General features: G+C 34.0%; 1 protein-coding gene across 6 annotated transcripts in view; it reads left to right on the top strand.

Moving 5' to 3' along the window:
- The window catches only part of Kcnh7 (potassium voltage-gated channel subfamily H member 7), a 458,805-nt gene that overhangs the window by 372,019 nt on the left and 74,088 nt on the right, over positions 1-12,698 (top strand). For all 6 annotated transcript variants that reach the window (XM_036185753.1, XM_036185750.1, XM_036185751.1 and 3 more), the window contains 2 exons: positions 655-1,080; positions 10,878-11,277. In XM_036185753.1, coding sequence (XP_036041646.1) covers positions 655-1,080; positions 10,878-11,277 — 826 coding nt within the window. The remainder of the gene's footprint in view (positions 1-654; positions 1,081-10,877; positions 11,278-12,698) is intronic.

Genomic DNA, 12,698 nt, shown 5'->3' with positions numbered 1-12,698 from the left:
TGAAGCATTTTGTGCTCCTGTGTAACTCTCTAAATCTCAGAAAGTTTGGATGAAGCTATTATTTGTCCCATCTAAGCAAAAGACTCTTTTGTGTGTATTTTAGTCTCATTTGCTTTTGCTCATATTATAAACAAATTACAAGGAAGAAAATCATGCTTAACTAAAGATCTGAGTAGATTTAGCAGGGTTTCAATTTTCAATTAATTTATCAAGATTTAATTATTAATTAGTATGGATAAATCAAATCTGACTTTATGTCCATATATATTTCTTTTATTCTTTATAGCCACTTCTTTCAGACATTTGAAAACTAAACTATTTACTTAAATTAACTGATTTTATGTATTTTTAAAAACATACATGTACTTAAAAATCATTAATGATTCCTCAATGTCTCAGGAATAATATGCATTAAATTTTGGTAAAAAATATTATTTATCAAAAAATGTCATTGTGATTGTTCTTAAACTGACCACATCACCAAATAAGCATTATAAAGATCCTTTTAGATGTATATATGTTTTTCATTAATACATCAAAATAATATGACTTCTTCATGATACATCATGTTGTATAATTGCCTTACTATTTTTACAAGACTGACAATTTATAATGGCATTTTTATGCTTGTCTGCTTTTCTTTCTCATACTCAGGTTCTTTCTTTGGGAGCAGATGTCTTGCCAGAATACAAGCTGCAGACGCCACGCATCAACAAATTTACAATACTGCACTACAGCCCTTTCAAAGCAGTCTGGGATTGGCTTATTTTGCTATTAGTCATTTACACTGCTATATTCACCCCCTATTCTGCAGCCTTTCTGCTCAACGACAGAGAAGAACAGAAAAGGCGAGAATGTGGCTATTCCTGTAGCCCTTTGAATGTGGTAGACTTGATTGTGGATATTATGTTTATTATAGACATTCTAATAAACTTCAGAACAACCTATGTAAATCAGAATGAAGAAGTGGTAAGTGATCCTGCCAAAATAGCAATACACTACTTCAAAGGCTGGTTCCTGATTGACATGGTTGCAGCCATCCCTTTTGACTTGCTGATTTTTGGATCAGGTTCTGATGAGGTAAGAGCTGCTTAAGAATTTTATTTTCTGAAAGACTGCAATTGTAAAAGTAAATCTACATTAACTAGGAGAAAAAGCAGTTGCTTCAAAAGTTCCTACATCTCACAGATGCAATTCATTTTCACTTGGAAATGTTTTAAAATGAAATGAAGAAATTTTTCTTTTGCAAATAACTAAAATTCCTTCTATATTTGTTAAGAAATGCAAAAATACTATCCCTGCTGTAGCCAAAAGCTGAATTTTTTAAACACATGCACAGAGCATGCAGCATACTAGTGAGCAAAATCCCTACAAATAAAGTTCTTGAGTGCGAAGATATCAAACATTAAGGATATCTTCGGGCTGGAAAGATGGCTCAGCCGTTAAAGGCTCACAACCAAAAAAAAAAAAAAAAAAAACAAAAACAAAAAAAAAAAACAAAAACAAAAGGATATCTTCATTCTTAAATCATGTATTGGTGTGTGGACCAGAGAGAGACTTGTTCTTTAATCAAACTATGAAAAAGAGGGCACCTTATGAAATGCCTTTATCAAAACTCCTTCATTTCTATCTCTCATTTCAGAATTTTTTTTTTGAGCTGAGGATCGAACCCAGGGCCTTGCACTTGGTAGGCAAGTGCTCTACCACTGAGCTAAACCCCCAACCTCTCATTTCAGAAAATATTTAATACATATTGCTAATACCTTATATAGATGGAAACCTTAAGAAAATATGACAAGTTTGTGTGCATTGAGTACATTTTCTAAATAGAAGGTCCATAAAAATAATCTTTGGGACAGATTCAGTTAGTGTTCTTTTTATTTAATTATCACTAATTGTTATAGTATGTAAATATTTATGTAAAGAAAAGACTAAGTTTCCTTTCTGGAGCTTTGATAAAATACCTGGACAAAAACCAAATGAGAGGATCATGGGTTTATTTTAGCTCACAACACAGGTTCTATTCTATCAGTGTGGGAAAGTCCAGACATTGGGAAGCTGAAGCACTGGTCAAAGCCACAGCCATGAGCAGAGGGAGAGTGTGTCTTCGCTGCCTAATGCTCGTTTCGACACTTGTGCAGTTCCAGACCCGAACCCAGAGAATGGTGCCACACACTTTTAGCTGGGTCTTCTCACCTCAACAAATACATTCAAAACAATTCCTTTGCAGGCACATCACAAGCCATTCAGATAATCCCTCCTTGAAACTTTCTTGATTTTGTCAAGTTGACAATTTAACAATCAAAACTAATTATCATGGTAGGCTCAAAAGTAACTCCAAGGAAGTTGACTGAAAAAAAAAAGAGAAACTCAATGTGCTGAATTAAAAAAAAAAAATCAGTGTCCTTTTCTGCCTAAGAATTCCTCATCATCATCTTTGTTTGGTTTCTTAATTTGCATATTTCAAGAGAAAAGGAGATCTCAACAGATAATTGCTTCCTAGCCACTGAAGACTTCAGGACAACAGAATACTTGTCTGCCAGGGGGAATCAGTAATTTTAAAGTCACTTCTCTATTTCTACTGCAAGGCTCATCAAACTGTAGGTTAGTTGGGCTTAGGACGATTAAACAAAATTCTAGCTCCCTTTCATCATCTGTAAAAGAATGCTGATAAAGTTGTCATTTTGTCAATTTGATATTTTATTTGGTACTATAATAACACATATGAAATGAAAAAATAGTTGTTAAAGATCTTTTAATGATGATTCTTAATGTGGTTGGTAACTAAAGACAAGAATTATAAAACATTTTATCATTGATATTTATCTTTGAATTTCTTATAATGAGGGATACATGCAATTATAATACACAAACTATTCCTGATGAACTGTAAAATAAAATTTCACAGTTTTAAAAGTGTGAATGTGTATATGTGTGTGTATGTATGAGTGTCTGTGTGTGTGCTTGTGTGAGTGTCTGTGGTGTGTGTGTGTGTGTGTGTGTGTGTGTGTGTGTATGTGTGTGTGTGTTCATTAACTATATATAAACATACTAACAGTGAATCAAACTTTGGAAAACAAATGAATAGGCAACTAGATTATTAGGAGAAGTTAATGTATTTATGACATTCAATCAACAATGATTAAAATAGTGAATATTTAGAAATTCTAATTACAGCCATAAAGGTGGAATAAATGTTAGATTATTTTAATTTCAGTTCCTACACATTTTCAAGAATGTAAAATTCCTTTAAAATATGTAATTCAGATAATCACTACTACAAGACTCTGTTGAATAAGCTAAAGCAAAGGAAAGTTGAAGAGATTCACATCAGTGTATAATAAGGAAAAAGAGGGCGAGAAGGAAAGTGAAGGACTTGAAATTCGAGTGGGGGAGCTCCTGGAAAGATTCAGAGATATGCAAATTCTAGGTTTAACATAAGTAAGTTACCAGCAGGCACTGAAAAATTACTTAGGAAATGCAAAAGTCTTTCTCTGGAGACTCTTCTACGCATCATAATGTCTACTGACCTCATTCTACTAAGAAGTAACATTAAAATCTAATACTGTGTTTGCTGTAAAAATTTTAAGATACAGAATTAACTACAAAAAATATTTTGTCTGATACCAGGCCTGGTAGGTTAAGTTATTATTCCAGTTTTGTAGATTAGGCCATTCACTGGTTTCCTTGGTCCTATATTGTACATTATTCCTATTAAGTAGCAATATAATATACCTCATTCATCAGCAAATGTTTGCTGAGTAGCCTTCAAAGCAGCAGGCACTATTCTAGATTCAGAAGTAACCAAATAGATAAGTTTCTGCTCTACATGCTCATAGGTGAGCAAATGCTAAAGTGATACAAATCAGGTGAAAACAATACTATATAGTTAACCAACATAGACTGGGAGACTAGGAAAAAACCATAAAGGAAAGATCATTAGAGTTGAGACTTGCAAGGAATTTCCAGCCATAGGAGACTACAATACAAAACACTTGAGAAAAAGAAGGGAAAGAGCTGCAGCAGTTCTTCCATTGACTATCAGGTCTGGAACGTTAGAAGACCAGAAAAGCTGCCAGTGGCAACAAGGCTGAACCAAAGTCGGAGATGAGGTGCTCAGACATGAGAAGTAAATCACCAAGAATCGTGAGGTCTGTGTGGTGTGGAATCTGAATGGAACTGACTTTGATTGACATTTTAAAAGATTGTGTAGACTGTTCTCTGTGTCCTGGACACAAGGCACCCAGATTAAAGCACATACAGTGATGTATGATGAGAAAGAAGAGAGCATGGACACATGACACAACAGAGATGTAGATAACAGATAAATTCATGGTCTATTTTAAATGTCATCTATCATAAATTGTTGGCTAATTAAATATCCATGAAAAATTAAAAGAAAAATCAGAGCTATCAGTGATTCTAAATATCTTTTTGTAGTTCACTACTTGAATAATTCAGGTGGGAGTAAGGATGAGAGAGAAGGTACTTGTATAAGTAACTTTCATAGATGGTAAGGTCTTTATCCAGATAGCAAAATCATTGGGAGAAAAAGGTGTATTGTGCAGGAGAAAAAAAAAGTGTATTCTGAGATGTTTGGGCCATCATGAGTAGGAGAAGCTTACTAGTCATACCAGTGAAAATGGTTGGAGGCAAATCAGGCACCCTATGAGCAACAAGAAAGACGTACATGACCATATAATCATAGTAATGGGTGGTTGAATGAGCCCTTTCCTATCAGAATCATGCATAAATTTCTGTGTGGATCCTTTAGAAGAGTCTAGAGACCAGGCATGGCTGTACATGCCTATATACCGAGCATATGGAAGAAGAAGGCCATCTTGGGCTACATAACAAAACCCTATCCCAATACATACATATTTACATATATTTATATACATGTAGATTGACATTTGGTAGGAAGAAAAGCTTTAAAAGTCAGATTTTCTGTTTTAAGTTTCAGGGGTAATTGTGCTGTTTAAACACATAAAATGTGGTGCCCACATCTGGAATACAAATATTTAGGCTTTCATGCACACATGAGTGAGCATTTGTAAAAACTATATACAAATATACATAAGCAAATTAATGAAGACATTATTTTCCAATGATTAAAAGATAGGAGCAATTTTTCTGAACTATTTGAATGATTTTTTCTTATATATTAGCATGATCAGTTAGGTTAGGGAAAATATTTTTTCTCTCTGTTGATTAAACATTAATATCTTCCTTTATCTGAAAGTTAATCTATTTTATTTATAGTCAACTCCTAGATCCAATTTTGTAACAATATCATTTTATATATAAAACATACATATTAATGATAGAGGATAATGTGACAATATGGTTTTACTAAAGAAGACACAATCACCCATATTTTTCCAATTAACATTAATTTTTACTATTATTAAATGTGATTAGAAATAACTAGAGAATCTCCTTTACTCTTGCAAATATGTTAAAGAAAATTAATAGTGGAGTTTTACTAGGCTTGCATATATTGTTATTATCTTACTGGCATCAATATCATCTAGAAAGAGAAATAATTCTGTGTTTCCTATCTTTGGCTTCATCAAGTGGGACACAGCCACATCAATTTGCTTCAACATCATTGATGCTAAAGAACAATATCATTCCCTTTGTCTCTGGAAAGTCAGCTTTGATTATCTGCCTCAGATTTCCCCATATTTACATTATCCATGGGAAATTTTTAAGACATTAACATTTAGGATCTAGACAATTCTACTTAGTAACACAGATCGTTATCTCTTTCCTCCCTGAAAATTAAAATTCTATTTTATTTGCTTTGTTTGTTATTTGTTTTGTGGCCCTCTAATTCATGCTTTAGTGATATTTTTTAATGAATTGTAAACACAGGCAAAAAAGGCTTTGGAACCAAAATAACTAGGGGCTCTTTGCAGAAAAATTCCAATAGGAAAGTGGAATTTCTCCTCATAAAAATGTTTCACTCATTGCCCTGACAGATGAACTGTGGAGCAAACATACAGAGAACATTAGTAGCCTTCTGTAGGAACTCTGATTATATTGTGAGCTTTTCACCTTGATTTGATCTTTATGATGGATGTCATGAATTTACTAGACATTATTATGAAAATGAGATATTCATATTCCACTAGAAATAACAGAGCACAGCTCAAAAACATGCATTTATGCAGGTCAACAATAACACAACTATTTCTTCCTCTTTAGCGAGTCTTTGGCTTGTATTTTACAGAAATTTCCCTGGGCTTCAACTTGGAGCTTTGATCATGCCTGTCAACTCTGGGACATGACAAGTGACATAAATACAAAATGTCCAATTGAAAATTTTTTAAGTTAATTATTTATGTATCATTTGTATGTGATTGACTAAAAAATGATAGAGATTAAATAAAATGCAATTTTTCTTGGTAAAAACTCAAATTTCAATGAAAATGGTATAACATCTATACTTCTTCTACATGTGATGTTTTATTTGTCTGTTAAAAATTACAATCATTTGATGTCTAGTTTCTATTTTACAGCAATGAAATAGAAAAGGATTTAATATTACAGTATGATAGAATGTTAATTATGAAATAGTAAATCTATCAATCATTAAGTTTGTTAAATATTAAAAGGAATTTTCCAGGAAGGCTGTAGAATAATTTTTTTTAGAATAGAAAGTGGGTAGAATCATTGTGAAGTTTGATATGAATAAAGAAATAAGCTCACTAGTTCCTCCAAGGTTCTGCACATATCTAGATAAAGACCTTTGATAGTGTTAATAAATATGTCCTCAGAAATGTTGAAAAGGTGTTAGACAACTGGAAGAAAAGACTAGAAACTAGACAATGATATTGAATTGCATTCTTTAAATCATTCATTGAATGGTGTGTAAAGTATACACTTGAATTGGAGTGACCTGGAATAAAATTTAAAGCAGAAAAAAATAAATGTGCAATCTTGAAATTTACATTTGCAAATGTTGCCATTTCTCCCATACATTTATTTCTTGGGAAGTAGGATAGAATGATTCATTAAGCTGAAATTTCAATGAGGTCCTGAGTCTACAGTCCATTCTATAAAACCAAAAGGAACATGTATATATTTCATCATTTATAAAAGAATGATTGCTATAATTTATCTATAGGCTAACTTTTACTATGTGACATAAACTAAATTTACTAAGTATATTAAACATTTTTAGTATAAGATTCTTATAAAAACTAAAAAAAATAAAGTAAGTTTTAAAAATTTTCGACATATAATTTTTTTATTGGTAAGGCTTTCTCAATTTAAGTCTAGACAGATTTATTCTAGATAGTTGTCAATCCTGATGACAATTATCTAATTTCAGTCCTTCACAAAAGTTCCCAACATTGGAAGAAGATATTAACTAATTTATTACATAATGTTCATCAAATAAAATTAATGTACTCTTTTTTTAGTCTGGTCTCTTATACAATATATTTCCAAAGGTATAGTTTTATCTTTAATCCAAAAAAGTCATTTACTTAATGAGGGAATCTAACTTCCACCAATATCAGAAGGAATTTAGGACATTTAATAGACAATAGATATTTTAAGACAACAGTATAAGTGAATCATACTCATTATTCAAGAGATATAAATAATTGTATTTGTGAGGGGAAAGTCTTCAAATAAAAAAATATGAAAAAGGGGTATTTAAAATGAAAATCATGTATACATAAAGTTTCTTTACTGTGACAGTCTGGAAAAATTTGCAATGCCTTTCAATCATAATAAATGAGCTGAGTTCTAGATTGAAGGTACTATAAGATGAAGTTAGCTATTCTAGAATCCCTTGTGTTTTCCTCACTATAACTCATAGCTAAAATTGGCAAAGTACCTTCCTTCAACTACTGTAGAAGCACTCACTTCTTATCTATTTTTATTATCCTATTTATAAAAATCATCACAGTTCTTTTCGATTCTTTTGCCAAGAGTTACTCAGCAAGAGGAAATTGGAAATGTCCTGGCCTGTTCTCTCAGAAATGTGGTGCCATCACTTAACCTTCTCTCTATAATCTCAGGCAAGACAGTGTGGCAGTATATACAAGGGTCACTAGCAAAGAAGACCCTAGTGAGTTGGCAGCATTTGTCAACAGAAATAGGCACCACAATGGTCCACCTAACCCTAGCTCCTGTTGTTGTACTTGGGTAAATATTAGAGTCGTGAATGACTGCTGAAGTCATTGCTTACTCAACCTCTTCTCACCATGAAAGTGAGAGTCACCATAGCTCTGTCATCTCTCCTCCTCCCACTCTGCTTCTTTTTTTCTCATTTCCCCCTCTGCCTTATCACCTACTCCTCTCCTGAACCTCTTCTGCCCTTCCTATCTCTTAATTCTTCTGTAATTATCATGAATAAAAATTGAGAATGAGGCTAAGGCTTCTTTTTTTTTTTTTTTGGTTTTGTGAGACAGGATTTCTCTGTGTAGCTTTGCGCCTTTCCTGGATCTCACTTGGTAACCCAGGCTGACCTCGAACTCACAGAGATCCGCCTGGCTCTGCCTCCAGAGTGCTGGGATTAAAGGCGTGTGCCACCATGGCCTGGCTGATGCTAAGACTTCTTAAACTTCTTTTTCCCCAAAATATATGTCATTCATGTGTGATCATGTAAGTTGTACTGATTTATATTCTTAGAAAAACTTGGTTTCATGTAAATTTTATTTTCATTATTGACTAAATATAGGAGAAAATTTTAGAGTGTTTGAGGTGGAAATGTACAAGGGTATGAAGTGTGGACAGCAGATTTTTTTTATCATTTTCATTTTTATAGCATCAGTTTTAATGAAATCTGTCCATGTATTGTAAATAGTTTACTTAATTTTAACTGGTGAATCTGCAGTATATTTAAATTACTTTTTAAGCTTTTTATTCTAAAACCAAATAGGAATTTTAGTATGTGCACAATAATCCTCAAACAGCTCTGGTTTTGAAACATAAGTAAATAGACAATTGTATTACAAAGAAATAAACTCAAGAGTCTAAACTGTGGCAAAAGTGGTGAGACTTTGAACATATGCGACTCCTGCTGTAAGATTCTGGTCCATGTACCTGGATGAAGTGCTTGTTTTTCCAAGACCCATCCATTTTCTGAGGGCACTGCATAATCCATGTTGCAAGGCTCCCATTTGGGATTCCAAATGTCCATGTGTGTATTTGTAACGTATTTAAGTTCCATCAACACATTTTATAGCATAAAGTTCCTACTAGTAAAAACAGAAATATAATGAGATATTTAAATAGAAATATGAAGAGCTCCCATTTATTAGATATTACCTACACCCCATAGGCATTGTATCCCCAATCTTAAACAGGGTAACTGAAATTTGAGTGTAAAAGAATAACCTGTCCAAGGTGGCATACTAGTACGCAAGTAGAACTTAGTTATAAGTCTGTCTGTTCAAAAAACCTTTCACATAACTGCCAAATTAAAGTGTTGATGATACAAATAGGGACATTTACTTTACTTCCAATGAACCATGTAATACTATCTTAAATTCCAGAATTCATTGGAGGGGCATATGCCTTTAAAACTTTGAAGAAGAAAAATAAAGTACTATTGGCACAACTAAGATGAACACAATTATAATCCTGTTATGATAAGTCCATCCAAGCTAGGCAAGTGCCTCCCACATTTGGAGTACTCCAGTCTTACAGAAATGAATTCAAGCAAAACTAAAGGATTCTCCTTTGTTTGACTGCTGGGTACAGCAAAGGAACACACAGAAGATCTATGTGATGTTTACATAAAAAGTTTTCCTGTATACTCAGTAATATCTTTTCACGAAATAAACATTCATAGCTATGGGGTGATAGTTACTCCATGAGCTATTTCTTCAATTAAAACATTAGAATTCTTAACACATGTGGATGTACTTTGTAGAATAAACACCACAATGAAAAGATAAAATGACTCAATAATTGATTGGTAAACACCATGTAACTATGGAATAATTATATGTTCTGTGAATTATATAGTACTTAGAGTTGACATTATTTAGGAAACATAAGAAATGAACTTGTAATTTGTACTTATCAGATTTCTATTCCCTAACAACCAGTTAAATATCCTATTATTATGTAAAAGTATCCTATCATTAAATACCTGGTCAGTAACAATCATGCAATTAGTTAATATGCACCATACTACAAAATACAATTATGATGTCATAAGGACACCAAGAAACGCTTTATGAATTTGATGCATTCAGGAAGAAAGAAAAAGACACTTAAATTGTAATTCATGTATGCAGGTATCCACTGAGGGTTCCCGTGGTTATAAGAAGGAGCTTGGCTGGCTCTTTTACCTTGCTCAGGTGTTTTTCAACTTTAGCGTAGGCTTGTCACAAAGGTCTTTAGGGTCTTCCTATTTTGGGATCTCTCCCACAAGATATGTCACCAAACACCCATTATCATGCAGTTGCTAATACCAAGATCTCACTTCTCACTCTCTCTGCCAAGGAAATAGCAGACCTTGTTTCTCTTCATTAGAGGAGATCCCTTGTTGATAAATAATTGTCTGTCTTTGTTAGATAATACTTCCTTTCAGCACTGTAACTATGGTGTGCAGTGCTTGAGAGACACACAACTCCCTGGACATTGGTTGAGGAAGGAACATGTTAGTAGTACATTTCATGTGAAAGTCATTTTTGTAGATCTTGGGAAGGCTGATTCTCTTTCCATGGATCTATATGCCTAGACACTGGGCATATAGTGGAATTAAAACTCTTGGGATGAAGATGTAATCTCCATGCTTGATTCAAGCCTGTGTCTGTTCTACCATTTTCTGTTAATAATTCTACCTTACAAGAACATACCTTGAGTTGTTTACAACTGTTTCTGACCATCCACATTTATTTTCACAGACAACAACATTAATTGGTCTTTTGAAGACTGCGCGTCTCCTTCGACTTGTGCGCGTAGCCAGGAAACTGGATCGATACTCAGAATATGGCGCAGCTGTTCTAATGCTCTTAATGTGCATATTTGCCCTGATTGCCCACTGGCTGGCTTGCATCTGGTATGCGATTGGGAATGTAGAGAGGCCCTATCTGACTGACAAAATTGGATGGTTGGATTCCTTAGGACAACAAATTGGGAAACGTTACAATGACAGTGACTCAAGTTCTGGACCGTCCATTAAAGACAAATACGTCACGGCACTTTATTTTACCTTCAGCAGTTTAACCAGTGTAGGATTTGGAAATGTGTCTCCTAACACCAATTCGGAGAAAATCTTTTCCATTTGTGTCATGTTGATTGGCTGTAAGTAGATTTCTTTTTTGCTATCTGTTAGGATAAAGTAATAGCACAAAATTGGATAGTCTAGAACACAGAGAATAAAGCAAATTATGGAAACTGTGATGATAGTGGGATTACACGTGTGGGTACTACATTTTATAAAGTATGGTTTTTCTTAGTGAAGAAACAAAAATTCTTTTCCTATTCCTCTCTTAGAACTAGCTTTAATGTCAATATAAAATAAACTCATCCCTTGGTGACCCTAGTGTTAGTTCAGGGCCTCCCAAACTTGTTTGAACCTGAGTCTCCTCTTCAAGTCCATAATACTCTTAATTGATTTTAAATTGCTTTTCTTTTGCTATCTTTCTAAGGCCTGTTCTTACCTTCTACTCTGTAATAGCTTTAAACAAGGGCATAATTGATTGCATCAATTATTTAGAATAAAAAGTTTTATGGTAAGATGGAGCTGACTTAATAATATGTTCGAAGTTACCTTGTCAAGAACCTAGTGATAACCCGGATGATAGCTGACAGGAATAACAACTCCGAAAGGAACATTCGCCTTGGATGGGGTCAAAAGTTGAAAACCGATCTCGACAATTTATTTTCATATGTCATCATATTAGTTACTGAAATGTGGTTAGACAAGCCTATTTATGAAACTTAAATGAGTTTTCTAAGTAATCTAGTCTGCCTAAAATATAGTTTTTATTTCAATAACATTTTCATAAGGAAATGCATTTTTTAAAACCCTCAAGATCTTCCAATTCCATCGCACTCTTGGCTACAAACACAGAAATCACATTGCATACAGAAGGCCATGGAACCAGAGCCTATTAAAAAAAAAAAAAAAAACAGAAATACACATTCAAGGCACTTTTAATCTGATTGATAACCATAAAGGGGCTGGGGAGATGACTCAGTCAGTAAAAGTTTTGCTTTGTAAGCTAAACAGGTCCTCACAACCACATAGAAGCCCAGTGCAGCCATGCACACCTGTAACCCCAGGACCAGCAGAACAGAGACAGGAGGATCCTTAAGATTTGCTGGCAACCCCGTGGGTTTGTTGAGCTCCAGGTCCAGTGAGAGATGAGACAGATATAGTGGAATATCCAGTGAGATAGCTCAGCAAGGAAAGGCACCGACTGCCAAGCCTGACAACCCGGTGCAATTTCCAGACCCACATGATAGAAGGGAAACACTGGCACCTACAAGTTGCCCTCTTACCACACACAGGCCATGGCCTACAGATGCACACACACACATGAACACAAAAACATACACATACACACTTGCATACATGCTCAAAACCAATAATAAAAGTGTAATAAGATATATATACATACATACATTATATGGTAGAAAGTGATTGAAGAAAACATCTGACCTCCATATACACATACATATACATATCACACACATACACACACACACACTCAAAACAA

Source organism: Onychomys torridus, chromosome 4 (assembly GCF_903995425.1).
Source record: "Onychomys torridus chromosome 4, mOncTor1.1, whole genome shotgun sequence".
Taxonomy (NCBI): domain Eukaryota; kingdom Metazoa; phylum Chordata; class Mammalia; order Rodentia; family Cricetidae; genus Onychomys; species Onychomys torridus.
The sequence above is the reverse complement of the archived record's forward strand: the minus strand, read 5'-3'. Positions and strand labels throughout refer to the sequence as shown.